The 24828-nt window shown below is 69.2% G+C and overlaps 8 protein-coding genes across 8 annotated transcripts in view; 5 read left to right on the top strand and 3 right to left on the bottom strand.

Annotated features, from left to right (window-relative positions):
- Positions 1 to 4415, top strand: part of CHLNCDRAFT_135415 (hypothetical protein) — a gene marked incomplete at both ends in the record, with an annotated part of 5477 nt that extends 1062 nt beyond the window's left edge. The window contains 15 exons of the mRNA XM_005846624.1: positions 627 to 835; positions 960 to 1020; positions 1143 to 1205; positions 1379 to 1451; positions 1694 to 1734; positions 1955 to 2055; positions 2236 to 2305; positions 2568 to 2630; positions 2841 to 2890; positions 2967 to 3051; positions 3192 to 3244; positions 3421 to 3492; positions 3721 to 3778; positions 4010 to 4145; positions 4367 to 4415. Coding sequence (XP_005846686.1) covers positions 627 to 835; positions 960 to 1020; positions 1143 to 1205; positions 1379 to 1451; positions 1694 to 1734; positions 1955 to 2055; positions 2236 to 2305; positions 2568 to 2630; positions 2841 to 2890; positions 2967 to 3051; positions 3192 to 3244; positions 3421 to 3492; positions 3721 to 3778; positions 4010 to 4145; positions 4367 to 4415 — 1184 coding nt within the window. The remainder of the gene's footprint in view (positions 1 to 626; positions 836 to 959; positions 1021 to 1142; positions 1206 to 1378; positions 1452 to 1693; positions 1735 to 1954; positions 2056 to 2235; positions 2306 to 2567; positions 2631 to 2840; positions 2891 to 2966; positions 3052 to 3191; positions 3245 to 3420; positions 3493 to 3720; positions 3779 to 4009; positions 4146 to 4366) is intronic.
- Positions 4416 to 5294: 879 nt separating this feature from the next.
- CHLNCDRAFT_135416 (hypothetical protein) lies at positions 5295 to 6910 on the top strand (the record flags this gene model as incomplete). Its single annotated transcript, XM_005846625.1, has 5 exons — positions 5295 to 5384; positions 5554 to 5945; positions 6133 to 6293; positions 6472 to 6585; positions 6810 to 6910. The coding sequence occupies 5 exons, from the start codon at positions 5295 to 5297 to the stop codon at positions 6908 to 6910; spliced, it is 858 nt and encodes a 285-aa protein (XP_005846687.1).
- Positions 6911 to 7297: 387 nt separating this feature from the next.
- CHLNCDRAFT_58204 (expressed protein) lies at positions 7298 to 9464 on the top strand (the record flags this gene model as incomplete). Its single annotated transcript, XM_005846626.1, has 8 exons — positions 7298 to 7383; positions 7574 to 7704; positions 7974 to 8024; positions 8295 to 8358; positions 8512 to 8604; positions 8767 to 8854; positions 9088 to 9153; positions 9290 to 9464. The coding sequence occupies exons 2-8, from the start codon at positions 7591 to 7593 to the stop codon at positions 9462 to 9464; spliced, it is 651 nt and encodes a 216-aa protein (XP_005846688.1). The 5' UTR covers positions 7298 to 7383; positions 7574 to 7590.
- Positions 9465 to 13124: 3660 nt separating this feature from the next.
- CHLNCDRAFT_24590 (hypothetical protein) lies at positions 13125 to 13970 on the bottom strand (the record flags this gene model as incomplete). The annotated part of the gene is made up of 4 exons (XM_005846763.1): positions 13125 to 13222; positions 13497 to 13578; positions 13710 to 13751; positions 13869 to 13970. The coding sequence occupies 4 exons, from the start codon at positions 13968 to 13970 to the stop codon at positions 13125 to 13127; spliced, it is 324 nt and encodes a 107-aa protein (XP_005846825.1).
- Positions 13971 to 14266: 296 nt separating this feature from the next.
- On the top strand, positions 14267 to 16276 carry CHLNCDRAFT_59704 (hypothetical protein). Its single transcript, XM_005846627.1, has 6 exons — positions 14267 to 14408; positions 14585 to 14757; positions 15009 to 15166; positions 15413 to 15554; positions 15727 to 15871; positions 16014 to 16276. The coding sequence occupies exons 1-6, from the start codon at positions 14324 to 14326 to the stop codon at positions 16073 to 16075; spliced, it is 765 nt and encodes a 254-aa protein (XP_005846689.1). The 5' UTR covers positions 14267 to 14323; the 3' UTR covers positions 16076 to 16276.
- Positions 16277 to 16337: 61 nt separating this feature from the next.
- CHLNCDRAFT_135421 (hypothetical protein) lies at positions 16338 to 19491 on the bottom strand (the record flags this gene model as incomplete). The annotated part of the gene is made up of 8 exons (XM_005846764.1): positions 16338 to 16459; positions 16576 to 16654; positions 16870 to 16930; positions 17095 to 17181; positions 17369 to 17776; positions 17916 to 17994; positions 18149 to 19289; positions 19393 to 19491. 8 exons carry the CDS (start codon positions 19489 to 19491, stop codon positions 16338 to 16340), a joined length of 2076 nt encoding a protein of 691 aa, XP_005846826.1.
- Positions 19492 to 19511: 20 nt separating this feature from the next.
- On the bottom strand, positions 19512 to 23350 carry CHLNCDRAFT_58206 (hypothetical protein; the record flags this gene model as incomplete). The annotated part of the gene is made up of 9 exons (XM_005846765.1): positions 19512 to 20129; positions 20371 to 20524; positions 20752 to 20903; positions 21135 to 21335; positions 21544 to 21711; positions 21893 to 22157; positions 22525 to 22656; positions 22811 to 22893; positions 23075 to 23350. 9 exons carry the CDS (start codon positions 23348 to 23350, stop codon positions 19809 to 19811), a joined length of 1752 nt encoding a protein of 583 aa, XP_005846827.1. The 3' UTR covers positions 19512 to 19808.
- A 283-nt stretch (positions 23351 to 23633) lies between these two features.
- Positions 23634 to 24750, top strand: CHLNCDRAFT_135423 (hypothetical protein; the record flags this gene model as incomplete). Its single annotated transcript, XM_005846628.1, has 3 exons — positions 23634 to 23715; positions 23917 to 24041; positions 24193 to 24750. The coding sequence occupies 3 exons, from the start codon at positions 23634 to 23636 to the stop codon at positions 24748 to 24750; spliced, it is 765 nt and encodes a 254-aa protein (XP_005846690.1).
- Positions 24751 to 24828: the final 78 nt, after the last annotated feature.

The following is a 24828-nucleotide window of genomic DNA, read 5'->3' on the forward strand; positions in this document are numbered from 1 at the left end:
CGAGGGGCAGCGGGCGACAGGGGCAGTGGGGCCGACGGCACCGGAGGGCGGCACGCCGCTGGGGCTGCCAGCCGCAGAGCAGGCACTGGGTCGACAGCCGGCAGGACTATGCCGGCGGCAGAGATTAGGGGTTGGATCGTGGTGGCTGTGCGCCGCTCGCTGGGCGGGTAGCAGCCACATGGCCGCCGCAGGGCGGCAGCGGGTATGGCGCAGGGAGAGCGGCAGCCAGTGTTCCGGGGACAGCAGACAGCCCGGGCGGCGAGACAGCAGACGGCATGGCACAGCGCCTGGCGGCGTCAGAGGCCGCGGAGCCGCTTGCGCCGCTAGGGACATGGTGTTGTGTGACTAGGGAGATGGTGTAGACGTTCCCATTGACGACACTCATTGCTATGTGGAACATACACAGCCCCACAGAGTCATCAGACGCACAACAGAGCAAAGACGGAGAGGCATCCCCCATGCCTCTCATGTGGAAAGAAGCTGCTCTGCACATCCAAGGTTCGAGCCAAACCCCAAGCCCAGGAGGCTGTATTCGTGTCCCTGGTTGCTGCCCCGGCCCAGCAGAGTTGCAGGCATCCGTCACTCGGCACCCACAGGGCGTGCCAGTCCCTCCCCACTCCCCCCAGTGCTCTTCCTGCAGCTAGCCAGCTTGGCGCAGGGCCTGGCCCTCGCCCACAAGGCCAGCAGAGGCAGCAGCAGCAGCAGACACAGGAGCAGCAGCATGGCGCAGGTCGGCAGCGCCGCGCCTGGCAGCGACGCGCCCGGCGGCTACTCCGCCTCGGCAGGCGCATCGCCCGTGTCTACAGGGAGCGTGATGGAGACACGGCGCGCGACGGTGAGCCTGCCGGGGGAGCAGACCGCGGGCCGGGAGGGGCGGCGGGGTTCAAGGTTGCCTGGGCCGAGGTGCCGCAGCCGGGGCAAGTGGCTGCGCTGTGCCTGCCCTGCTGCCCCGCCTGCAGGTGCCGGTGCAGATGCCCTCGGTGGTGGTTCCGGGCGGCGGCGGGCCCAACCCCAAGACCGGTGGGGCCCTGCATCGCGAGGCATGGCAGGAGCATGCATGGCGGCATGGAAGGGCGCTGCCGCTCCCTCCAGCAGCGCCGCCCGGCCCTGCCCTGCCCGCTCCCCTCCCCATACGCCTGCAGAGTACAAGGTGGTGCAGAGAGAGCAGATTGCGAACCCGGCTCCGCTCGGTTTGTTTGCTTTTGGTGAGCCCTGCTGCACCAGATGGCAGCACTGCTCGCACTGGACCACAGCGCCAGCTGCGCGCGACCACAGCGCCACCTCGCCTGCGACCTGATCACGCCCTCGTGCCCTGCCCAGCCTGCCAGCCTGCCCAGCCTGCAGCCCCTGCCCTGCTGGCGCCTGCCGGCGCATGCAGGCTACACCACGGCCATGATGCAGGGTGCCAACACCGGCATCACAGAGCCCAGCACGGCGCAGATGGCGGAGGCGTGAGTGCCCTGCCGAGTGCCCTGCCCCGCTGCCCTCCTCCTGCTGCCTGAGCACAACTGTGCCCTGAGCCCTGTGCCCGGTGGGCTGAGAAGACCACCTCCTATGGCGCCTGCCGGACGAGCGCCAGGCGCTGCCGGCACCCCTCGGGGCTGCTGGCACCGGCCAGCGCCGAGCCGCGGCCGGCTCCTGGCAGCCAACCCCTGCCTCCCTGCCCGTTTCCTCCCTCCCCTCCACCCCGCAGCTTTGGCATGTTCTACGGTGGCCTGGCGCAGCTCCTGGCGGGTGAGCAGCCCCGCGCCTGCGCCGCGCCACGATGGGGGCGGGGCGGGCGGGCCTGCACTTCTCGCCTGCTGAGTGCTGAGTTCATAAGCATAGCTCCCCGGGTCGTGCCTCCCCCCGCTCCGCGTGCTCCCCTGCTCCACACACACGCGCGCGCGCGCGGGCATGCACGCCCAGAACCCCACCCCCACCCACCCACCACCCACCCCTCCCCGCCCCGCAGGCATGTGGGAGTTCAAGCGGCAGAACACCTTTGGCGCCGCTGCCTTCACCTCCTACGGCGCCTTCTGGATGGGCTTCGTGCTGCTGCAGATCCTGGCGGCGGTGGGTACAGGGGGGCGCCTGGGGCAGGAGCATGCGCGCGTGTGTGCGCGCGCGGGGAGCGGAGAGCCTCGACACCAGCGGCGCATGCGCGGGCGCTCTTTCGTCGAGCCAACACCCCTTCTGTTTCGTCTTGCTTGCCCCCTGTGCGTGCCCCACCTCGCCGACCCTCCCCCCCCGCAGGCCGACATCTTTGTGGTGGATCACAACGCCGACCAGATGATGCTGAGCCTGTGGGGCATCCTCACCTTCAGTGAGCCGCACGCACGCCCGCACGCACGCCTGCCGGGCCGGCCCGCCTGCCGGCCTGCCAGAGCCAGGCGCCCTGCCAGCTTGCCAGCCCTCCTCCCCTCCCTTCCATGCTCCCGGAAGCTGTGCTGCCGGTGCATCACTCCGCTGGCTGTGTCACACACAGGACCTCCCTCGCTAGCGGTCCAGAGCCGCCTTAACTGACGTGAAGTCACCTCTTCTCTAACCCTCCTGCGTGCCGCGCGCCCCCCTCCCCGCCGCCGCAGTCTTCATGATTGGCACCTTTGAGCTCAACGCCTGCCTCTCCCTCCTCTTCTTCATGCTGGCAGGTGGGTGGGCCCCAGCTGCCTGCTGCCGCTGGTGCAGCAGGCGCCCTGCGAGCCAGCCGCGTGCTGGCGGCAGCCGCCTGCCTGACATTTGCCGCTCCAGGTGCCTCATCAGAAGCACCAGCACCATGTCTATTTCAACACCTGCCGCCACCTCAACTCCTCACGTCGTGCCGCGCCCGCCCCCCTGTGGCCCCACCCATGCGCATGCAGTCCTGTTCTGGCTGCTGGCTGCCGGCATCGAGGCGGTGTTCTGGCACAAGGTGCGCCGCAGGCAGCCAGCCAGCGCCCTGCTTACGCCTTGACTGCACCACCGGTGAATCTGTGCTGCTGCCGCAGCCGCCGCCACCTGTCCGCGTGCTAACGCCCATTGCTGTCGCACCCCTTGGGCAGTTTGCGGGCTGGTGGGGCCTGGTGGTGGCGGGTGAGTAAGGGCCCGAGGCAGCAGCACAGCAGCTCCCCAGACACGCCTGCTGGCCAGCACCCCTGCCGACAGCCTGTGCCTGCAGTGTGGCGGGGCGAGGCCGACCCCTGACCGGCCCGGCCCATGGGCCCTGCCTGCAGGCATCGCCTGGTACATCGCCGCGGCTGATGTGATCAACGAGCAGTACAAGAGGGTGAGGACGGCGGTACGGTGGCGGTACACCGTGCACTCTGCCCAGACCGACTCTGCCGACCCGTGAAACCGCTGGCGCGTGGCCATGCCTCACGCCACCGCCGCCTCCCCTGCGCTGCTTTGAGCCCCTCCCCTCCCTCTCAAGCCTGGTCCTGCTGCCCCCTGGCTGCGCTGCAGACGGTGCTGCCTATCGGCAAGTGGGGCATAGGCGTGCCCATGTCCAAGGGCCTCAAAAGCTTCATGGCCAAGGTGCGCCATGGCGGTGCCGCGGGCTGGCTGGCGGGGCCTGCGGGTGTGGCCTGCTGGAGCTGCTCACTCGCTTCCCGGCCAGCTTGCCCTCTGCTGCCGTCGCCCCAGCTTACCCCGCTGCCGTCGCCGCTGCGGCAGCTGCGTGGCGGGTGTCGCTGGCTTGGTGTGGCTGTCGTGCGCCGACGACCGGCTGCCAGTGCCTGGTGCTACACCACGCGCTTCGTGCAGGTGCCCATCATTGGCTGGGCCTATGTCAAAGGGTGCAACCGCGAGGACAGGGCCGCTGGTGGGTGGCTGGCCGGCGGCGGCGGCAGAGCCGGCGGGCAGCCGGGCACCGGACATGGCCGCTGCGCAGCCACAGGCCAGCTGCTCACGCAGCCGTGCTACTCCGTGCAGCCTGGGAAGGGGCGTGGTGGGGGGGGGCACGGTGCAGGCAAGAGAGTACAACACCCGCTCGCCTGCCGCTCCCATGGCCTGCTGCCTTCGCACCCCGCCTCGTTCCCATTTGGCGGCGCAGGCTACGGCAAGTACAAGGCCAAGGAGGAGGAGGAGGCGGGCTACCCCGCCGGCGCGGAGCCCTACGGCCGCCCCTACGTCCTGCACACCACCTACTCCAACGTCCCCGGCGCCAGCTTCGAGGGCCAGGCCGTCAGGTGCGCTGCCCATGCAGGCAGGCAGGCAGGCAGGCAGGCAGGCAGGCAGGCAGGCAGGCAGGGCCCAGCTGGTCGGCACGCCGTGCCACAACCCCAGCCCAATGCCCACACACACCAAGCACAAGCATGCACCGCGGATGGCTGCCAGGGAGCAGCGGCGCAGCAGCTGCCCTGCCCGCCTGCAACGCGTGTCGGCTGTGCCGCCGCCGCGTGTGGTGCAGGGACGAACAGATCTATGCGCCGCAGGGCTCCGCCATCGGGCCCTACTGAGCTGCGGCACAGGCGCCGGTGCAAGAGCTTGGCGCCCCGCCCAGCTGGCACAGCCTGGCGCCAAGGCGGCGCACTGGCAGCCCGCCTTGGGCCCAGGCTGCACAGCGCGGTCGGGCGCCTGCAGCTGGCCGCCTGGCGCCGGTGCGGCGCTCCCATCGGCGTGATTGGCGCGGCGAGGCGCGAGCCGAGCGTCCTGCTGCGATTTTCAAGACATGATCCCTCCCGCCCCAAACCCAAACCCAACCGCCCCACCCTGGCGTTGTGTGTGCATCATGCGTTTGCGTTGCCCCTGCCACTTGTGCATACCTGCCAGTGTTTCCCCATGAACAGCGCCAAGCCGCGGTTGCACCGCAGTTTGCCCCCATTGAATTTTGCCTTGCTGTCAGCTGGCCAGAACTTTCGTTCTCAGGCATTGTAAAGGAATGGTGCTGCAGGAGAGGAGGATGCAAGCGCTGCTGGTGCCGCCGCAGCCGCATGCTGTGCACTGCCGCCGCCCCGCCAGGTGGAGCTCCTGCCATGCTCTCCCCCGAGGCGCATTCCGATCCCTTGACCACGACCTTCCTACGTGAGGCAAAAATGGCTGTCTGCTTCGCACATGCAGCGCATATGGGCGGGTGGAGAGCCGGCACCCCGCTATCTGCAGCGGCAGACAGGCATAGGAGTCGAGCAGATGTGCGTGCGCTCGGTGGCTGTCACGGACCATGCAGCTGTGCTCACCGGTTGGTCGCCTGGGGGGCGGTGGCGTCGGCGCTGTCGGAACCTGGCGCTGTCCGCCCCTCACGCTGCTCCCTGTCGCGGCTGCAGGCAAGGCTGCTCGCCGCAGATGGCCGCCGGAGGCACCTGCCTGTCACCGCGGCACGAGGCGGCAGCGGCGGCCCGATGCAGGCCGTCCCGCCGCCCGCGGCGCCGCTGCCCGGCGGCCCGGGAGAGCCGGGTCCGCTAGCTGTGGGCGTCATCATGGGCTTCCAGGTGGGCTGTCCCAGGCCCTCCCCTTCCAGTACTGTGCCACTCTTTCTGGCCAGTGGATCCTGGGGGGAGACCAGCAGCAACACCCCTTGCCCCACAGCCCAGCGCGGGCTCCTGCCCCCCCTGACGCGAAACACCCTCGCCGCACGACCGCCTCCCCGGCTGCCTGCAGGCGGCCGCGCTGATTGGCGCCACGGTGACAGGCATCCTGGCTCGGCGGCGGCGCGAGGAGATGCAGGGCCTGAACCGCAAGCTGCGCCACATCAACGCGGAGCTGCGGCGGCAGCGCGAGGCGCAGGACAGCCTGCTGACAGCGGTGGGGCTGGCCGCCGCGCAGCCGGAGGGCGAGGAGCGGGAGGAGGGCGGCGAGGGAGGCGGCGCCGCCGCCATCCAGGCGGCGGCGGCCCTGGAGGCGCTGCGGCGGCAGCAGGAGGCGCTGCAGGAGGAGCGGGGTGTGCTGGAGGCGGCGCTGCGCTCGCCCTCAGCCGCGCACCCCACCGAAGGGTTTGGGGACGAACGGCTGAGCCTGGCGCGCGCGCGGCGCCAGATCGCGCAGTGCATACGGTGGGGCGCGGGGCGGGCGGCGCGGCAGCGCTTGCGCTTGTGGGGCAGGATGGCAGGATGCGCCTCGCATGCGGCCAGCCACTGCCCACGGCGTTTGCTGCCGTGGCGTGCACCGCCTGCGCAATGCCGCCCGCCCTGCAAGCCCCCTGCCTGCCGGGCCCGCGGCCCCCTGCCCCTGCCCCTGCAGCGGCGGCAAGGAGCTTGTGCAGGCGGGCAGGCCGGGCGAGGTGTTCCCCCTCATAGAGCAGGGGCTGCAGCTGGCGGCGGAGACGGCGGATGTGCGCGCCGAGCGGGCGCTGGTGCGGGTGCGGGCCAGGGCGCTACGCGATGCAGGCAAGCCGCGCTGGGGTGCCAGCTGCACGTGGTGCCATGCTGGGGTGCCGGCTGGCGGTCCTGTGCCGTGCGCGCTGCTGGCGCCCGCAAGCTCAGGGGGCGCGGCTGCCTGGGCGGCAGCACGCGCGCGGCGTGGTCGCCACGCCAGCGCTGCTGCCGAGCCCGCGGTGCCGCCGCTGCCTGCCGCGCGCAGGCGACCCCGCCGGCGCGCTACGCGACCTGCGCCGCAGCATCGCGCTGTCGCAGCAGCTGGGGGAGGGCAGCGGGGACGCCGACACCTTTGGAGAGATGGGCGACATACTGACTGGTGGGACTAGGCCTGCACCCGCGCCTGCTCCTGTCTGCCGCTCGCCGGGGCGGCTGGCTCCGGCGGGAGGCGGCTTGGCGGCCCACTCGGGGCCCCGATGCGCCACGCGCATGCTCACCGCTGCCGCCTGCCCACCTGCCTTCCTGCCACGTGCCTGCCCGCTCGCCCACCCCTGCCGTGCTGCCTGTGCCCGCCTCCGCCTGTGCGTGCCTGCCGCCGTACAGAGCTGGGCGATCTGGAGGCGGCGGGCCAGTACTACGACAAGTGCATCGCCGCCATACAGACAGAGGGGGTGCAGCCGCTGGGCAGCACCTGGGATGCCTGAGCGCGAGCGAGATGCCGGCGAGGCTTGGAGAGCACTGGCCGTGTGAGAGTGCTTGCTCGACTGTCGGCCAAGATTCATCGCCCGGCAGCATTGCACCCCAACAAGTTTTCTTGTGCGCGGTGGTGGTTTAAAGACCTGCCAGCTGAAGTCCTGGGCAGAGCCACGCGCGTGCGCACCGGCCGAGCGGCGGCGGCGGCAGCGGAGGCGGTGGCGGCGGGCGTCCCTGCCTCGGCCGGTACATTCCGCCGCCCCCCTGACGGTGTCTCTAGCACAGGACAAGCCCCAAAACCGCGATCGGCACCTGGGTGGCCGAGTGGTCAAGGCCCCCGTCATACTGGCTGAATCCTTACCCAGGATTTGCACGTCCCTTCCTTCGCCTCTCCCACACTTCTGACTGCCGGCAGCGTGAATCAAATCGGGAAAGCCTGGCCGAAGCCCCTGCTACACCTCGGAGGTCGTTTGAGCGCACCCTAGTGAGCGCTGCAAGGTCTAGCCCTGCAGTTACGCCCCCCCGCGCATGCTTGCCGACAAGCTCGTTGAACGGCTTGCGTTCGCTTCCAGACACGTCAGGACCGGCAGGCGACGGGGCTCTCACTACTTGGTGCAGGAGGCATGCACCTTCAATGCACACAAACGCTTCATTCGTCATTTATTACCTTGCAGAGCATCTTAAAAGCACGATGGATCCTCGCAAGCCGCTGTCTTTGCTCGCAGCCCAGCGCTTCTTCGCCCTGGCGCTGCTGCTCACCGCCACCGGCACCTTCCTCGCCCTGGGCGGCATCGCCTCAGCACAGGTGAACGGCGGGATGTGGGGGGGAGAGCTTGCATCTTGGCAAAGGTGGTCCCCATCACCGCCTCCGCCCTCGATCGTCGTCGATAGGCTGCCGGCTAGCATACGATTGACAACAGTCGTCACTTTTGGGGCTTGCCGCGGCAGGGCTGCATCTGGAATCCCACTGCGTAGTGGCCGACGGTCTCGCCGCCGGTCTTGCCTGCTGCAGCGGCTCGCTATTTCAAAGTCCCTTTTATCTAAGCTGATGCATCTTTCCTTTCATCCCTGCAGGCCCTTTGCCACGACAATAGCATGGGAGAGTACTGGACGCCCGCCTACGCGGTGAGCGGGTGCCACCACATGCACCAGCGTTTGTGCCTGGGTGTAACAGACAGACAAGACAGACAGCGCCACTAACAGCACCCTGGGCAGCAGGTTGCCAGCGCCGCCCGCTGCATGCATCCCGAGCAGCAGCTCTGCAGCAGAGGCCGCCCACACTGCCAATTCCCCTGCATCTTCGTCCCTCGCCTGACTTGCGGCCTGTTCAGCAGCTGAGGCGCCATCTGCTGCCGCCCTGCGTGCCACCCACCATTCCCCCTAGACCCCCTGCAGGTCTTTGTGCAGCAGACCGAGGCTCTCAAGAAGTGGACCTGCACCTGGTGGCAGATCGGCTTCTGTAAGCCAGGCAGCCAGCCCGTGCTGCTTGGCCGCCCTTGCCGCCTTGCGCTGCGCTCGGCGCCTCGCTCGCCATGCTGGCATGCTTTCTAGCCGCGCCGCCATCGCCCTTCCCCCTGGAGCCTGCACCCATTCCCTCCCGCTGCTGCCGCAGGGTGGGTCCTCGGCTGCCAGCTGTCCTTTGTCCTCTTCATCTCCCTGGCCTGGTACAACGGATTCCTCATCCGACACGCCATGCCCTTCTTTGGTGAGCCATGCGCTGCCGCCGCCGCCGCCGCCGTCACCGCCGCCGCCGCTGCCGCCGCCGCTGCCGCTGCACCAGCCAGCCAGCCAGCAGCCAGCCAGCCAGCCAGCCCAGCCCTGCCCTGCCCCATCCTGCGCTGTCCTGGTCCACCACGGTGCTGCGCAGCCCATGGCGCCACCGCCTCTGCCCTCTCCGTGGTTGCCTGCCTGTCCCTGATGGACAACGGCAGCTATTATGTGGGCTATGTGCGCACGTAAGTGACGGGCAGTCGCAGGGGCCATGCTGCCGCCAGCCTTCTCTTGCTCTTCATGTGCGCGGCACCAGAAAGCCTCATTTCTTTGCTGTTGCAACATGCTGCCCGTGCTGGCCACGCTGCCCTGCCCACCTCCTGCACACTATTAATATTCCATCCTGGGCTTGAAAACGCTGCCGGCACCCCACCACCTAACTTGCCGCTCTGCCGCGCGTGGCTGCCCTTTGCTGCAGGCTGGGTGCCATCGCCTTTGCCGGGTTCGCCTTGGTGGGCCTGGCTAATGGCATTTTGGGCATAGCGTGAGTGCCGCAGCCGCTGGCTATTCAGCAGGCCAGTTTTTCTCCCAGCCTGCCTCACCCCTGCTTCTCTGTCTTGTCTGTTACGGCCCACCATCCGCACACCTTGTCACGCGCCTCCTGCCGCGCCACCCCGCAGCCTGGCTGAGCTGATGTTCTCCAAGACGTGTGCGGCGGCAGCACGCAGCCCCGGCGACCTGGAGGCGCCGGCCCCTCATGGCCCGAGGGAGGATGCTGTGTCGAGCAGCTCCTTTGAGGCCCCCCCCTGCAGCGAGGGCCCCCTGGACAAGAACGACTCTGGCACCCTGGCCTGAACCTGGCCTGAATCGGTGCCCAAACTCCCACTCCCGGGGCATGGCCCCACTGCGGGGCACCACAAACCCAGGCTATGCGCTGCAGCCACACACATCGGCGCATGGCCTGCAGGCGGCCCTGCCCCCCACGTCCATCCATCTCGCGATCGCTCTTTCAATCAATGACGCCCCCAAACCCATGCACACCTACGCAATTCTAGCACTTCCCTTTTTTTGCCCTGGGGCAGCCTCATGTCGCATTATCCCATATCCGTCACAACTGTGTGTGACGGTAAAGAAACTGTATGCTTTTCTGCATGAGCGACATAGGTGCGCACCTATTTCACTCACGGCCTGCCTGCCTGCCTTCCCCGCACAGCGCTGCCCGCTTACAGCGAAAACTAATCCAAACAAATGCGGTCGGATCCCCTTTTATTTTTTTACCACCCCCTGGTCTTTTCCTTGATGTGATAGCGTCTCCTCCGAAGACGAGTCCAAGCCCTTAAACAAGCCCCGCACATTTCGTGCAAAAGTGCGCGCATGCCCACCATCTCTCTTCTACAATACCTGTGTACCATTTGATAACATGGTTGTCCTGGAGATCTCTTGCATCCCCTTGTAGCATACTCGCCACACAGGGCCTTGCAGACGACATACCTGTTTTCGGCGGTGCGGCGGCGGTACAGTATGGGCGTGTTAAGTTGACAGGACAGGAGAGCGGTAGCCGTAGCCGGTAGTTGGAACGGATGAGGTCCTCGTGAGGCTGGCCGGCTGACCAGTATATGGTGAGCTGCAGCTGAAGAGGGCGAGCTCTGTGCTTTTCCGCGCCTGGTTCTGGCTCACGCCTGGAAGCCCACTGGTGAGCGGAGCTACCCAGCGGACATCCCAGCTGGCTGCAGCCGGCCATAGGGTTGGCCTGCCCACCGCCACAAACTCGCGGCAGGCTCCCACTGCTCTCTTCCGCTGCTGGCGCAGAGTTTTGTGCAAGTTATGTTATGCTTAATGCTTCTGTGTGTGCTGGCGGCGTTGGCGGCCTATGGGAGCTGGAGGGTGGACGCCATGCTCTGGCGAAAGGTGCGCCACGCCTGCGCAGTCTTCAGCCGCGTTCATGCTTGCCGCAGGGAGGGAGGGAGCCGGAACTCGCTCCCCGCGGGCACCGTGGAACCTTGCAAGGCCGCCCGCGCACCCGCCTCCCGCTCTTTCGCCGCCCCGTCGGGGAGCGCCGCCCCCTGCCATGTCCTTGCTGCTGCCCTGTGCTCAACCGCGTCCGCCACCCCTGCCCGCTGCCGCAGGCCCGTCGCCGCCTGTCGCTGGCGCGCATGTACCTGACCACGCTGCACCGCTCCCGCATCACCCTGCAAGACTTTCAGTGCGGCGTGGCGGCGGCCTACGCAGCCCACGACTTCCGCCGCCGCCTGCAGCCGCTGGAGGTGCTGCAGCTGGCGCTGCAGGCGGGCTTCCCGCCCGCGGCCGCGGCCGCCATCACCCGCGCCCACCCGCCCCACGCGCGGCTGCAGCAGACGCCACACTCCAGCAGCGGCGCCTCTGACGCCAGCGACACCCCGGGGCAGGAGGGGCAGGCTCGGCCCGGCCCTGCTGCCGCGGGCCTACCGGCCTGGCGGTACCGGTACTTCATGTGGTGGCTGCGCAGGTGCGCCCCGCCTCACCCCGTGCACCGCTGCTTTCAGCAGGCCGCGGCCGTTGCCAGCGGCCCGTGCCTCACGCCGCCGCCCTGCGCATCCCCTCCTGCCCCCTCACCCTCTTGCTGCCCGCCTCCCGGCGCCCCCGCAGCCAGCTGTCCACCCTGGAGCTTGTGCGGGACGACTGGGAGCAGCTGTCGCCGCTGCTCATCTGCGGCTTTGACGTCACGCGCGCATCAGCCGAGGCGCTGCTGTTCCGCCGCCCCAAGGTCGGCGGCGCCGCCCGCCTGCCTGCACAGCCTGTGCTGCAAGCCTGTCCTTGCTGTGGGCTTGCAGCACAGGCTGTGGGCTTGCCCGCACAAGCTCGCTGAGGCAGCCGCCGGCCGGCTCCCCGCCTCCCTGCTCAAGCGCCTGGCCCTGCCTGACCGCCTAGCTGCCTGCAGGGCGCCTTCCTGGTGCGCCTGGGCTCAGAGGTGGGCGGCATCGTTGTCAGCCTCAGGCCAGACAAGGCCCGCCTGCCAGGTGCGCGCCCCGCCGGCGCGGCGGCATGCGGCGCTCCGTGCTGGCGCCCCAGCCAGCCAGCCGGCCCGCCCTGCCCTTGGCTCTGGCATGCCTGGCCCCGCTCACCCCGGCCTGCATGCCCGGCCCCGCCCCGCCCCGCCCCGCCCCGCCCCGCCGTGCCCGCGCAGACGAGCTGCGCACGCCGGAGAGCTACTTTGACAGCGTGACGCCGGCGCAGCTGGCGGCGGCGGCGTACCAGCTGGCGCAGCAGCCATGGGTGCCTGAGCGGCGCGCCGCGCGCGAGGGCGCCGTCGTCCACGTCTTTGTGCCCGACTCGTCCCTGCGCTTGCAGGGAAGCCTGTGGGTGAGGCGCACGCCGCCGCCGCCGCCGCCGCCGCCGCCGCCGCCGCGCGGCTCTGCCATCGGCCGGCAGCCGCGTGCCGGGCCTGGCCCTGCATGTCCGCTGCGGCTCCAGAGCGGGGAGCATGCTTGACCTGCTGCGCCGCCGCGTGCCGCGCCCGCCCCGTGCAGGGCTGCCTGCGGCGCATGCGCCACACCAAGTCGATTCTGGATGTGCCTGCGGGGCGGGTGCTGCCCAGCGCCAAGGCCTTCAAGCAGCCGCCCCCCAAGCCCACGCCGCAGCAGCTGGCCAGCTGGCGCAACAAGCTGCTGATGCGGCACGAGCGCGTGGCGGCGGCGGAGGTGGCGCAGCGGCGCGTGGCGGCGGCCATGCAGGCGGCAGAGGAGGAGGAGGACTTGCAGTGGCAGCAGCAGAGCAAGCTGCGCCAGCGCCTGCTGCGGGTGTCATCCCACGATGGCGCGGTGCGCGCCACCGGCGGCGACCTCACGGCCTGACCCCCCCCCCACACACACGCGGCTCCCGCCACTCTGAAGGCAGCGCCACCCAGCTGCGCCAAGCCCCCTGATGCTGAACTCGACCGCTGCGGCCGTCCAGTAGAGAAGGCCGCCGCTCCCCGAATTTCGTTGCGCTCGGAGCGCGCTCGATTTGTCCCGCTCTGCTCTCCTGCCTGTCACATAAACCCTCCCCCACTCAGCCCCTGGGAATGGGACAAGCATGCTGTGCCATGCCTCAACATTTCATGTCTTCTTGCACCCTAGCACCTCCAAACGCATACAGCCTTGGCAGCTAGCAAATTTTCACTTTTTTCCTGACCCCAACAAACCTCATTCGTTCGTCCACTCCCTCGCATCAATCTTTCCTTCCCTGTCCCCTGACACAACTTGTCCCCAGTCAACAGATGACCTTTGCAACAGTGCCTGCCACAACCCCTAAAACAATGCCTCGGCACGACGCCCTCAAAACCTGAACACTTTGCCATCGTGTAAGCCAGGTCAGCAGAAGGCATCGCCCGCGCTTGTTACAGGGCAGGGGCAGCACAGCAGCCTCAGGCTGCATGCGCCCGTGGTGGCAACCACCTGGGGAGTGAACAAAACAAGGGCAGCGGCAGGGGCAGCTGGCAGGCAACGGGGCTGAGCGGGAAGCCCGCCAGGCCGCGTGGGGCGCATGTTGGGCCGCCGCTCAGTGGCCGCCCTCGCGCCCAAAGTCGAGGTGCACGTGGATGGAGGGGTCAAAGGGCGGGTTGCGCGCGTACAGGCTGCCGCCGGGGCGGTACGGCACTGCAGGCGCAGCGAGCGGGCGGCGCAAGGCACTGGGTGAGCGACGGCTGGGCAGGCAGCAGGGCATGGTCAGCAGGGTGTTGGTGTGCTGCCCTGGGCCGGCCGAGGAGTGGACCGCGCCAGGCCAGCGCGCCAGGCCAGCGTGCCTGCCGCTGCCACCCTTTGCGCGCCAGGATTGGCCCCACCATCCCCGGTCCCACCCATCCCTCTTCTCCCAGGCTCGACCCCTGCTGCATGCTGCAGGCAGCCAGGCCGCGTGGCCTCCCACACGCACCGATGTACGGGTCAGGGTGCAAGTGGTCCCGCAGCCGCGCCTCGCCGCGCTCCAGCGCGCGATCTATCTGGATGGGGTCGTCCTGCGGCAGGCAGGCGGGGGGCGCGCGGCAGCCGCTCACATCACGTATGCGCGCGCAGAGCACGGCGGGGCACAGAAGCACAGACGCAGGCGACACCCTAGCGCACAAAAGCACAGATGGAGGCAGCTCACCAACTGGTTCAGCTGGTCAAACTCCGCCCTGATCTTCTCTTGCTGCAGCAGGAAGTGCAGAGGGCCTGCGTGTAAGCAGCGCAGCATGTGGCGGGTACGCCCGCCGCCCCGTCGGCCGGCTGACCCTGGGCTTGCGGCCCCCAGCTCGTGCGCGCTTACCTCTACATAGAAGACCTCCCTGCGCACTGCCCAGCTCAGCATGGTCTTCAGGCTGTGCCTATAGAGGTGGACGGCCCTCAACTTTTGCAACGCGCTGGCCATGGCGGCCGGGGCCCACTGGGCGACGCTCCGCCACAGTAACGCCGCCGCTAGTGCCGACGGCTGGCCCGGCGGTGAGCTTCAGCGGGCTGCTGGCAACCCTTCCCCGGGAGGCGCCTGGAGGCCGCGTCTGGCCCAGCCCTGAGCAGCGATCAGGCCTGATAGCTGTAATCGAGCGCTGATGACGCCTGCAGAAGGGCTAGGAAAGGCAAGTTGTCGACCTGGCACTCCCTGCCAAGGCAGCCCCGTGTCATTAAGCCCCAACTCACAATTAAACGTTGGCTTTCACTGTGATTGCCGACACTGCGGATATTGCGCAGCAAGACATCGCCACTGCCGATTCCACTCTGCTCACGATGGCGGAGGAGGTGGCTCAGGTCCTGGGCAGCTCCGGCACCCTGACTCTGCTGGTGGTTCTGGCAGCTGGGCTGTTGGTGCTGGGTGAGCCTGGGCAGCCTGCAGCAAATTCTGCACTCCTGCCCTGCCCCTGCACCTGCTGCTTTGCACCCTGCGTAGTGCGCTCCCCTGGCACCGCTGCTGCTGCTCCAGGGCGTGACCGCCACTGCTGCCGCCGCCGCCACCGCCGCGCCGCTGCCCGCCTCCCCTGCGCCCCGCAGCCCTGCTCAAGCTGTGGCTGGCGGGCCCCAAGGGCAACGTGGTGCTGCTGGTGGGGCCGTGCAACGCGGGCAAGACCACGCTGTTCCACCAGCTGGCAGAGGGCAGCACCCACCTGGGCACCGTGGCCTCCATGCAGGCCAACGAGGCAGAGGGGCCCCTGGCCTCGGAAAAGGTGCGCCCTGCGGGACTGCCACGCTGCCGCCTGGCAGCCGCCGCGCAGCGTGGCTCGTGCCCCGCTCGCGCCGACACTCCCCGCCTGCACCCAACCCCGCCGCTGATGCCTCCAAGGCGGCCGGCTGCCCTGCGGCCCTCGCCCTCTGTCCTTCCGCCCTCCGCGCGCACTACTGCTCCCCACCACGCCCCCGCTTGTCCACTCCACACGCCCCCACGCCGCCCCTGCGCCCCACCGCCCCGCTCCTGCAGGCAGCAGGCGCCCCCGCTGCCCGCCCCGTGCGCCTGGTGGACATCCCGGGGCACCCGCGGGTGCGGGGCCAGGTGGAGCGGTACGCCGGCGGCGCGGCGGGCGTGGTGTTTGTGGTGGACAGTGTGGACTTCATGCCGCGCAAGACGGAGGCCGCAGAGTGAGCCAGCCGCAAGAGAGGGGAAGGGGGCGCACGCGAGCGCCAGGCAGGCGGGGCAGCCGCGGGCAGAGCGTGCGGCGTGGGGAAAGCACCGGGCATGGCAGCCCGCCGCTCCTTGCCACCGCCCCCACGCGGTCCATCTGCGCCAGCCTGGCTGGCCGGCTGCCCACCCTCCCTGCCTCTGCCCTACCCCTGCCCTGCCCCTGACCCTGACCCTGACCCTGACCCTCCCTGCCCCCACCACAGGCAGCTGTACGAGGTGCTCAGCCAGGCGGGGCTGGCGCGGCGGCGCGTGCCGCTGCTGCTGGCCTGCAACAAGCAGGACCAGGGCAGCAAGGCGCACACCCTGGACTTCATCCGCAAGCGCCTGGAGCGGGAGATCGACCAGGTGGGGGGGTGGGCTGGTGGGGGGTGGAGGCGCGGGGTTGGGGGTGGGGAACAGCAGCGAGGCCGAGGCGTCGGCAGGGAGGCACCGAGGCGTTGCGCGCGTCGCGAGGCACCCACGCAGGCCGCACCGGGTGCCTCGGCTGCCAAACGTGCCCCCGCCCGCATGCCCGCAGATGCGCGGCACGCGCGGCTCGCTGGGCGATGTGGGCGGCGGCGGCGGCGGCGGCGCGGCGCAGCTGGGCGTGCGCGGCGAGCCCTTCACTTTTGAGTCGCACGCCCGGGCCCGCGGCGTGCGCGTCACCACCGCCACCCTCTCAGGTGGGCCTGCCCCTGCCGCCGCGCGGCTTCCCCTGCTGCCGCCCGCCGCCGCGCCATGCGCGTCTCGCTTCAGGCTCTGCTGCTGCCTCGCGATGCCGCACCCTGCTCCCTGCTCCCTGCTCCCTGCTCCCTGCTGCTGCAGCCGTGGACAAGGGCGGCGTGGCAGAGGTGGAAGCCTTCATCCGGCGCTGCGTGCCGGCATGACGGCAGCGGCAGCAGCGGCTGCCCAAGTGTGGCACCTTGCCGCAGCATGGTGTGGGCTCTCTTCCATGCAGCCTGGCACCCTCCCGCAGCATGGTGTGCGCTCTCTTCCATGCAGCCTCTGCAGCTGCATGCACAAATGTGTGTGCTTGCCGGCCAGCTGTCGCCACAGGCATCAGGTTGTTGCTGTGATGAGCTGAGAGCAGACAGAAGGAGACGGTAGCAGGGGGTGCAGGACACTCGGGATGCAATCAAGGCACCAGTTTCATTGCTTGTCCAGGCGGGACACAAGGCGCTGTACCGCCATGTACCATGTCACGGTCGCAACTACCACCAGTACCCCGCAGTACTCGAATGCCCCGCTGATGGGCTCGCCCAGCAGCGGTCCTGCGTGCAGCGGGGGGTGCGACTGGCACGCTTGCCACCACCTGCAGCTGGTGTCGTGCTTGCTAGCTTGCGCCCCCGCCCTCTGCCCCGCGCACTGCAGCGGGCCCCACGCCCACCTGAGATGGCGACTGCCGCCACCAGGCGCATGGCCAGGAAGGTGGCCACCTGCGGGGCCCCCAGGCGCCGGATGGTGACCTGCAGGTAGGCAGGCAGGCAGGCAGGCAGGAGCTGTCGGAAAGGAGGCTGAGCTGCCATGCCAGGCGGCAGGCCATGGCAGGCCGATGCCGCCACAAAGCCTTGCGCCGATGGGTTCACAGGGCGCAGTGCAGCAGGCGCTGGCATTGGCACTGCATGGCTGCATCGTGCGAGGCGCGGGGGCGGCGCTGGCCCCGGCTGCGCGCCTGCTGCACGAGGTTGGCGCCGTAGTTGAGCACCAGCGCCACCGCCGCTATCTGCGCCCACTCCACATCACTGCAGTTTGTGCAGCAGCAGCAGCCAGGGCTGGGCTGGCTGGCAGCTGCGGTGGAGCAGCAGGCGTGAGGGCAGGCTACCCCTCGTGTGTACAGGGCTCCCACCACCCCAGCTCACGGCTTGCCACCCCTCGGCGGCAGCGCAGCCGCAGAGCTCCCGCGCACCTCAGGTCCCGCACGCGGTGCCACTCCCGCGGCTCCAGCGCCAGCGTCAGCCCCAGCGACAGCAGCACCTGCACTCCGTAGTTGATCCTGCGGGCAACGCGCATCAGGGGGGAATCATTGGGCGCCTGATCAAACAGGAACATTGGCCGCCCCTTGGCACGGGGTGTTGTTGGCGTGGCAGGGGTTGACCGCTGTGGGGCAGCATGCAATCCACCGCACGCACGCGCGCGCACGTGCACGGCACACAGGCGTCCCGCCGCAGCCGCCCTCTCACCACAGGATCGCCTCGCCAGTCAGCAGCCCCACCGTGCGCTGCACCAGGACCATGTAGCCGGCCAGGGAGAGGGCGCTGAGCAGGGCCAGCCCCAGCCCCGCCGCATCCCGCCACGTCAGCCCCTCCGTGCCAAAGCTGGTGCCGCCCTTGCCAAACACGACCAGCGCCGAGCCTGCACGGGAGCCAGGGAGCCGAGCAGGTGGTTGCACCAGCAGCGATGGCGCAGCAGCGGCGATGGAGGAGCAGCAGGGCGAGACGCAGCAGCGCGGGTGCCTGCTGTTGCCGGGGTGCCTCCCCCCCTCGCCTGCCATCATCATGGTGAGCGCGGGCCACAGGCGGGGCGGCAGCGGCATGGCGAACATGCCGCGGCAGATGAAGGCCACAAACAGCGGTCCCAGCATGAACAGCCTGCATGGGCAGCAGGGCACGGAGAGGGAGGGAGGCCTACCAGCTTTGCCGCTTGCGACAGATGGCTGGTGAGCGCGTCGGCCGGCCTGGAGCAGGGTGGAGCCGCGGCGGCGGCGGCGGCGGCGGCAGCGCATCTCACATCTGGCACCAGTAGGCGTTTGTGAAGCGCACCGAAAAGATGAGGGCCAGGGACAGCGTGGCCAGTGCGGCGGTGGAGCCTGCAGGCAGGCAGGGACAGGGGACGGGATCACCCAGGCCCCCTGCCAGCAGGCAGTGGACAGGGGACGGGATCACCCAGGCTCGCCGCCCAGAGCGTGCACAGGCAAACAGGGGAAGCGGAGGTGGTTCAGGGCCCGCAGGGCTGCCGCTCACTGGCCGCCAGCGCCCAGGGCGTGACCCAGCAGTGGTGCAGGGTGTAGGGCTTGAGCGTCACCACAACCTCCTCCACGGCGGGTGCCTGCTGCCCTCCCTCCTCCGCTGCCGGCGCCCCTGGGCCTCGCCCTTGCTCCATCTGCGCACAGACGCCACCCAGCGCCCCTGCTGGCTCTGCCGTGTATGCCAGCGCAGCGCCGCTGCCGCGCGGGCTGCTTGGAGAGGACAGGGCGCTGGCCCAGCTGCCAGCGGGCGAGCTGAGGCGGGTGGGGGAGCCCCCCGCCTCCAGGTCTGGAGGAGACGCCAGCAGCCAGCCCTCTGCCTCCTCCTCCTCCTGAACCGTGGGCTGCAGCAGCGGCTGCCGCAGCGCCGCCTCTGCTGTGCCGCGGGGGCTGCCTGGCGGAAGCAGGCGGCTGAGGTGGGCGCCAGCGGCGGGCGAGGACGGCTCGGATGGCGGCAGGGCGGTGCTGCACATGCCTGCCGGCTCTGCCGTGCCTGCCTCTGCCCCGCCACCCAGGCCGCTGCTCACCGCTGTGCCAGCACCAGCGCCTCGGCTGGGCCAGCCCAGCAGCTGAGAAGCGCCGGCCGCTGGGGCTGACCAGGCTGCCTCCTCTCGTGCAAAAGCGCTGCCGTGCTGGGCGTGCGGCAGCGGCCAGCCGCGGGGAGTGACGGGCGCGGAGTGCAGAGGCGTCAGCTGCGGGGTGTGGTGGGCGATGCCGAGGCCGTGCTGCAGGGAAGCCGGGCGGTACGGGGCGGGAGCTGCCCTGCAGCTGATGCTGACCATGACGGCCTGGGGCCGTACCGCTGCATCCAGGCTGCAGGTGGTCAGGTCCTCAACCAGAGAGGGGCGCTGCAGCGAGGGGCCGCGAGGCGGCACCTCCTGCGGCACCGGCAGCGCCTGCTCCACGGCTGCCTCGCCGCGCAGCAGCGGCAGCAGGGCCTGCAGGCTGGCGGTGCGCCTGATCCTGCCCAGCCGGTACTTGACCCATTCATAGAAAAGCAGGGCGTGCTGCTCGTGCACGCGCCGGGGGCGGCGCAGCAGGCGGCGGGGCAGCGTGGAGAAGAGGAGGAGGCACGGGGCCGCCAGCGCATTCACCAGGAAGCTCAGCTGCAGGCCTGTGAGCGTGTGTGGTGCTCGGGTCTGCAGCAGGGCAGCACAGCCTCTCTTGAGGAGACGAGCACAAGAGGCAGGGCCCACCCTACACCCCTCGCCGCTTTTGGGCAACCTAGGGCCTCGGCTGCACCTGAAAGTAGCGGCAGATGACTGGGAAGCAGCCCCACAGGGCTTGGGTTGCCAGGGCCAGCAGCAGCCAGGGCCAATGAGGGCCGCCCTGGGCCTTCATGCTGGTCCAGAGGTGTGTATGAAGTTGAGAGTGCAACATGCGCAGGGGGACAGACATACTAGCAGGAAGAAACCGGAGAAGAAAGGAGGGTACAGAAGCAGCAATCGAGGGAGGAGCATCGTCATCAAATTTTGAGGGGTCTAATGAGGGGTAGGCACACTATGGTGCGCCACGCGGGGGGGTGAGAAAGGAGACGCGACGGGCTGTGGGCGCTCAACAACAGTACTCTCTGGGCTGCAAGGCTTATTAGTGTAAAGCAAGTGCGGTCGATCCGCTGTACTGAGGGTGCCCAGCATGTAGTACTACGGTGCTGGGCACTACCGCCGCTGCTGCAGCCGCCGCCGCCGCGCCTGCTCCCAGCCGCTGCCCGCCTGCGCCGCCGCTTCCACCTTGGCCTGGCGCCCAGCCTTGCCGCTGCCGCTGCCTCCGCCGCCGGCAATGCTGCTTTCCTGTGGTGCATCCCTTGCCGCCGCCGGTGTTGAGGAGCCTGACCTCGGCAGCGTGGCATTCTTGGGCTGGCCCTGGAACTTGGTGGGCGTGGTCATGTCGATGTACAGCGGCTTGTACTGCCCCTTCTCCGCCCCCGTGGCCACCCGGTGCTTGTACATGTACCGCTCCCCCAGCATGCGCTGCAGGACCTGCGCACCCGGGAAGGCAGGCAGGCAGCAACTTGCCGGGGCGAGGAGGGGAGCAGGCAGGGCGGGGGGACCTCACCCCGCAAGCCGGCATCGCCAGCCACAAACCACCACACATGCGTGTCGCCACGTACAGCCAGCCGCCGCTGCAAATCACGGCGCTCACCCACTCGCCCGCCCACCCACACCCCGCAGCAGGGCATTACAGGGCTGTTACGTGTCCCTGCCAGCCCTGTAGGCGCACCTGCAGGTTCCTGTCGTACATCTCCGCCCGCAGCGCGCCCAGCCCCACCACCTTGGCCTCCCGCAGGTCTAGGTCCAGCCCCAGCACCCACAGCATCGCCTCCACATCAGACATGGGCTCGTCAGCCAGGAACACGGCAGACTCCTCCAGGAAGCTGCAGAAGGGGGGGTGGGGCGCAGCAGGGGAAGGGGCAGGGGGTGGAGGGCCGGCTGGGAGAGGGCTGGGAGAGGGCGCCGCCGTGAGCCCTGCCCGCGAGGGAGGGGAGGGGGCGCGGGAGGCCGCCCGACGCAGTCCAGGCCCGCACACCCACAGCCCTTCCGGCCGCCCTTGCCGCACACCCAGCCCCGCTCCCCGCGGCAGTGGCCCGGCCCCTGGGCTCACTTGTAGGACTTGAGCATGTAGCGGTGGGCGATGAGCGGGGTGCCGGAGATGAGGGAGGCGCCGATGGAGGAGGAGCCCTTGTTGACGTAGTAGGCGTCGTTGGCAAAGGCGGGGGCCACCGCGATGCACGAGTGCAGCACCTCGTAATACTCCTGCATGGGTTTAGCGGCAGCATGGGACATGTGGGCATGAGGGGCCTGCTACCGGCGTGGCTGTACGGGCACAGCAGCAGCAGCAGCGAGCTACCTGCCGCGCAAGCAGGGCCGAGGGCAGCAGGCAGGGCAAGCACGGCACGTGCACATGCACGCAGCCCGGGCGGCCCAGCCAGCCAGCCCGCTAGCGCAGCCAGGCAGCCAGCCAGGCAGCCCACGAAGGCATGTTACCTGGAAGGGCAGTGAGGCGTAGTGGCGAAGCAGCCCCGCGTCCACCAGCTCCTCGGGCAGCTGCAGCAGCACCTTGTTCTTGCGCCCGCCGCCCTTGCCCAGGATGGTGACCGAAAGGTTGGCCGCCAGCAGCGCCTCCTTGTGGGCCAGCATCTCCGAAAAGATGGTGGCGTAGTTGCGGCGGGCGGGGTCCACCTTGCCCTGCAGGCGGATACACATGTATGCACACCCAGGCGCACACGTGAGGCCACACGTCGGGCAACATGGGCAGGGCAGCTGCACAGCTGGAGAGCTGGAAGGTGGCCGCACCGTCCATTGAGCGTTGGAGGAAGAGCAGCAGCAGAGCTCAGATGGCTAGGCGCCCCAAGGTCGAGGCCGCCTCCAGCCCGCAGCAGAGCCCGGCCCGCACCTGGATGCAGAAGCTCTGCCGCCTGCCGGTGCCCACCACCGCCGGCGGCTCCTCCTTGACCCATCGCTGGCCCCGGTCGCACGCTGGCTGCACTTCCTGCCACCCGCCGGGCTCGCACTCCTCTGGATACACCACCGGCATCATGGGCGCAATCCAGTCCTGCTCCACCTGCACCCGACCAGCCAGCCGGGCGAGCGGCGGCGGGGAGCGCAGCGGCAGCGGGCACGCCGTGAGCGGGCACGCGGCATGCCGCAGCGGCTGTGCAGGCAACGTGGCCAGGCCAACAGGAGGCCGGCACACACGGCACCAGGTCACACTGCCTGCCGCCGCCCGCCACCAGGCGCCGCACCTCTCCCGCTCCCTGCGCATCGAGGATCTCCCGCGCGTACGCCCCCACGTGCGGCGAGATGGTCAGCACCCGCACATCTCCCTGCTTGAGCAGCCCCACCACCTCTGTGCTGTTGAGGTACTCGGGGTTGTGCACCAGCACGATGTAGCGCTGCGGCAGGCCCAGCGACAGCAGCTCCCGGAATGTGGGGTCATGGCAGGTGGGGAAGGTGGCCACCACGACGTTGTCGTACTCGTGGAAGTGCTCGAAGAAGCGCTCAAACTTCCTGCGGGGGTGGTGAGGAGCCAGGCGACAGCTACATCAGTATACCCTATGGTGGGCGGGTGGGTGGGTAGCGCAGAAGACGGCGGGTCGCAGCGGCAGGCGCTGGATGGGCCAAGAGGGCCAGGGCCCAGCAGCAGCATGCAACCAGCCGTGGAGGAATGGCCTGCCTGCTGGCCACACATTGGCATCGCAATGCAGACAGCTGCAGTCAGCTGTCACTACCATGCACCAGCAGTACCATCTGCTGGCACGCAGCTTCCGAATCCCCAGCCACCGACAGCCACACGCCGCCACCATTCAAACGCAGCCATACATAACAGTGGCGCCGAGGCAGCATGCAGGCAGCAGCCCAGCGAAGCACCAACCACCTGAAACCCTTCCAGAAGTAAGGATTGATCACATCGCCCATGTCAAAGGGGTCGTCCCGCGTGAACACCGTCACATTGTGGCGCAGCTTGACAAAGTGGAAGACAGCCACAGCCACCACCTCTGTGTGGTACCTGCACAGGAGGGGGCACAGACGGGCAGGCAGGGCAGGGCAGAACAGGGGTAGCGGGTGGGCAAGGCTGGCCCGCTTGCTGCACCCGCTGACGGTAGGCGGCAGGCTGGGAGGCGTGCACATGGCTCTGGGCCGCTGCTGTCTGCTGCACGCACCGCACAAAGTTGAGGATGGCGGTCTTGGGCTTGCGGAGGGTGGGGTTCCCCAGCTCGGGGTCCAGCCCTGCCGCCACCGCCGCCTGCAACCGCCGTGTGCGCAGTTCATGCGGCGGCCGTCAGCCAGCCCGCCAGCGCTGCCTGCCGAGCTGCTGGCACAGGCCCCTGGGATGCAAACCATATGGAGAGCACCCCCGGCGGCCAGACAGGGCATGCGTAGTAGGGTGAAGCACACCCGCCAGCGTCCGCCGCCGCCGCCCCCACCTGGTAGGATGCCTGCATCGTGGTAGTGAGGTCTAGGATTTTGGTGGGGCAGCCCTTGAGCGACCACTCGTAAAGCGCCCTGTCCATGGGCATCAGGGCTGCGTAGTTGTTGGCCAGGAAGGCCAGCACCAGGGCTCCCGAGATGGCCACGAAGAGGCGGAAGCGAGACAGGCCTCGCCGCCGGTGCGTGGGGCTGCCTCCCGGGGCGGCCACATAGCCGGCGTGCTTGGGGCTGGGCTGTTGCAAGCCCAGGCCCAGCAGCCAGGCCGCAGGCATTGGTTGGAGCAGCTCGCGCCAGACGCCGCAGGCAGGGAGGGGGGAGGCCAAATGGCCTCAGAAGACGGTGGGCTCGATGTGGGAATGCAGGGGTGATCGGATGGCGCCCCCTGTTCAACTCAAACCGCTGCCAACTCAGCGCGGGGGCTGTCGAGAAGCGAGTCAGAATTGGAAGCCAGGGACCGCCAGGAGCAATCGCCGTCGCTTGCACAGAACATATAGCAGGGCGAGCGGTGCCCAGGGAGCTCCAAAGGCCTCTTCGCGACTTGGGCATGCAGCATCGATGGCAGACTTGAACCCTTCGTTCACGTTCGACTTTGGGGGCGGTGGAGAGGGCGATGCACAGGCCCCCTGGGAATTTGGCGGTGCGCCACTGACATGCATGTCGTTCCATTGCGCCTCGCTGCACGTCCTGCCGCCTCACGGCCTGCTCTCAGCAGTCAAGCATGAGCAGCCACGCATGGTATATGCGGCGGACCGGCAGCCCCATCCAGCTCGCTCACCGCCGCCGCCGCCGCCTGCCGCCGCCGCCGCCGCCCGCCACCCACGCCTTCCCCTCGATGCAGGCGCGCTGGCACAAGCGGAGAAGGATGTGGGTGCCAGCAACGCCACCACCATAGACTACAAGATCGCTCAGCTGCTGGTGCGCACCAAGCGACCGGCGGCGGGCAAGAAGGCGGCGCCTGCCAAGGTGAGGCAGAGAGCTTACGCCGCAGGGCCGCCTCCTGTGCTGCCCAGCCACGGCAGCAGCTCACCTGTATGCACCCGCCACGCTGCATGTCTGCCTGGACTGCCGCCCACCAGCCGCCGCCAATGCGTGCTGCCTTCCTCCCTTCCTTCAGGGCGGCCGCGGGCGGCCAGCGGCCGTCGCTCCCGTCGGCGACAGCGACGACGACGCCTGCGGCAGCGGCAGCGACAGCGAGGAGGATGTGCCGCTGCCTGGGGAGGTGGATGATGATGACGAGGAGGAGGAAGAGGGAGCGGACGTAGATTTGGATGGAGGGGACAGCGAGGAGGAGGTGGTGGAGGAGGAGGAGGAGGGCAGCGAGGACGAGATTGCAAGGGCGGGGATGGAGCTGGACTTGGAGCAGCTGGACTCGAACTCTGACGAAGAGCAGGAAGAAAGCGAGGAGGAGGAGGAGGAGACAAAGAAGGTGGCGGCGCCACCGCCGGCCGGGAAGCGCAAGCGCGAGCAGGCAGCGGCACAGCAGCAGCAGCAGCAGCAGCAGCCGCAGCCGCGCAGGGGTGCTGCGGGCGTGGCAGACGGCGCCGGCGACGCGCAGCGGCAGGAGGGGAGCGCGGAGGGGAAGCGGCGCAAGGGCGGCTTCTTTGATGCCACCCCGGAAGACACCAAATTTGTTGCCAAGGTGTGGCTGGGGTGGGCTGGCTGTGCTGGCTAACCTGGAACCCCCTTTCAAACCCAACCCGCGGCGGTGAAACGCCGCGCCTCAGGCCCCTCACCCACCCGACCCCCAATT

Source organism: Chlorella variabilis (genome assembly GCF_000147415.1).
Source record: "Chlorella variabilis unplaced genomic scaffold CHLNCscaffold_13, whole genome shotgun sequence".
NCBI classification, from domain to species: domain Eukaryota; kingdom Viridiplantae; phylum Chlorophyta; class Trebouxiophyceae; order Chlorellales; family Chlorellaceae; genus Chlorella; species Chlorella variabilis.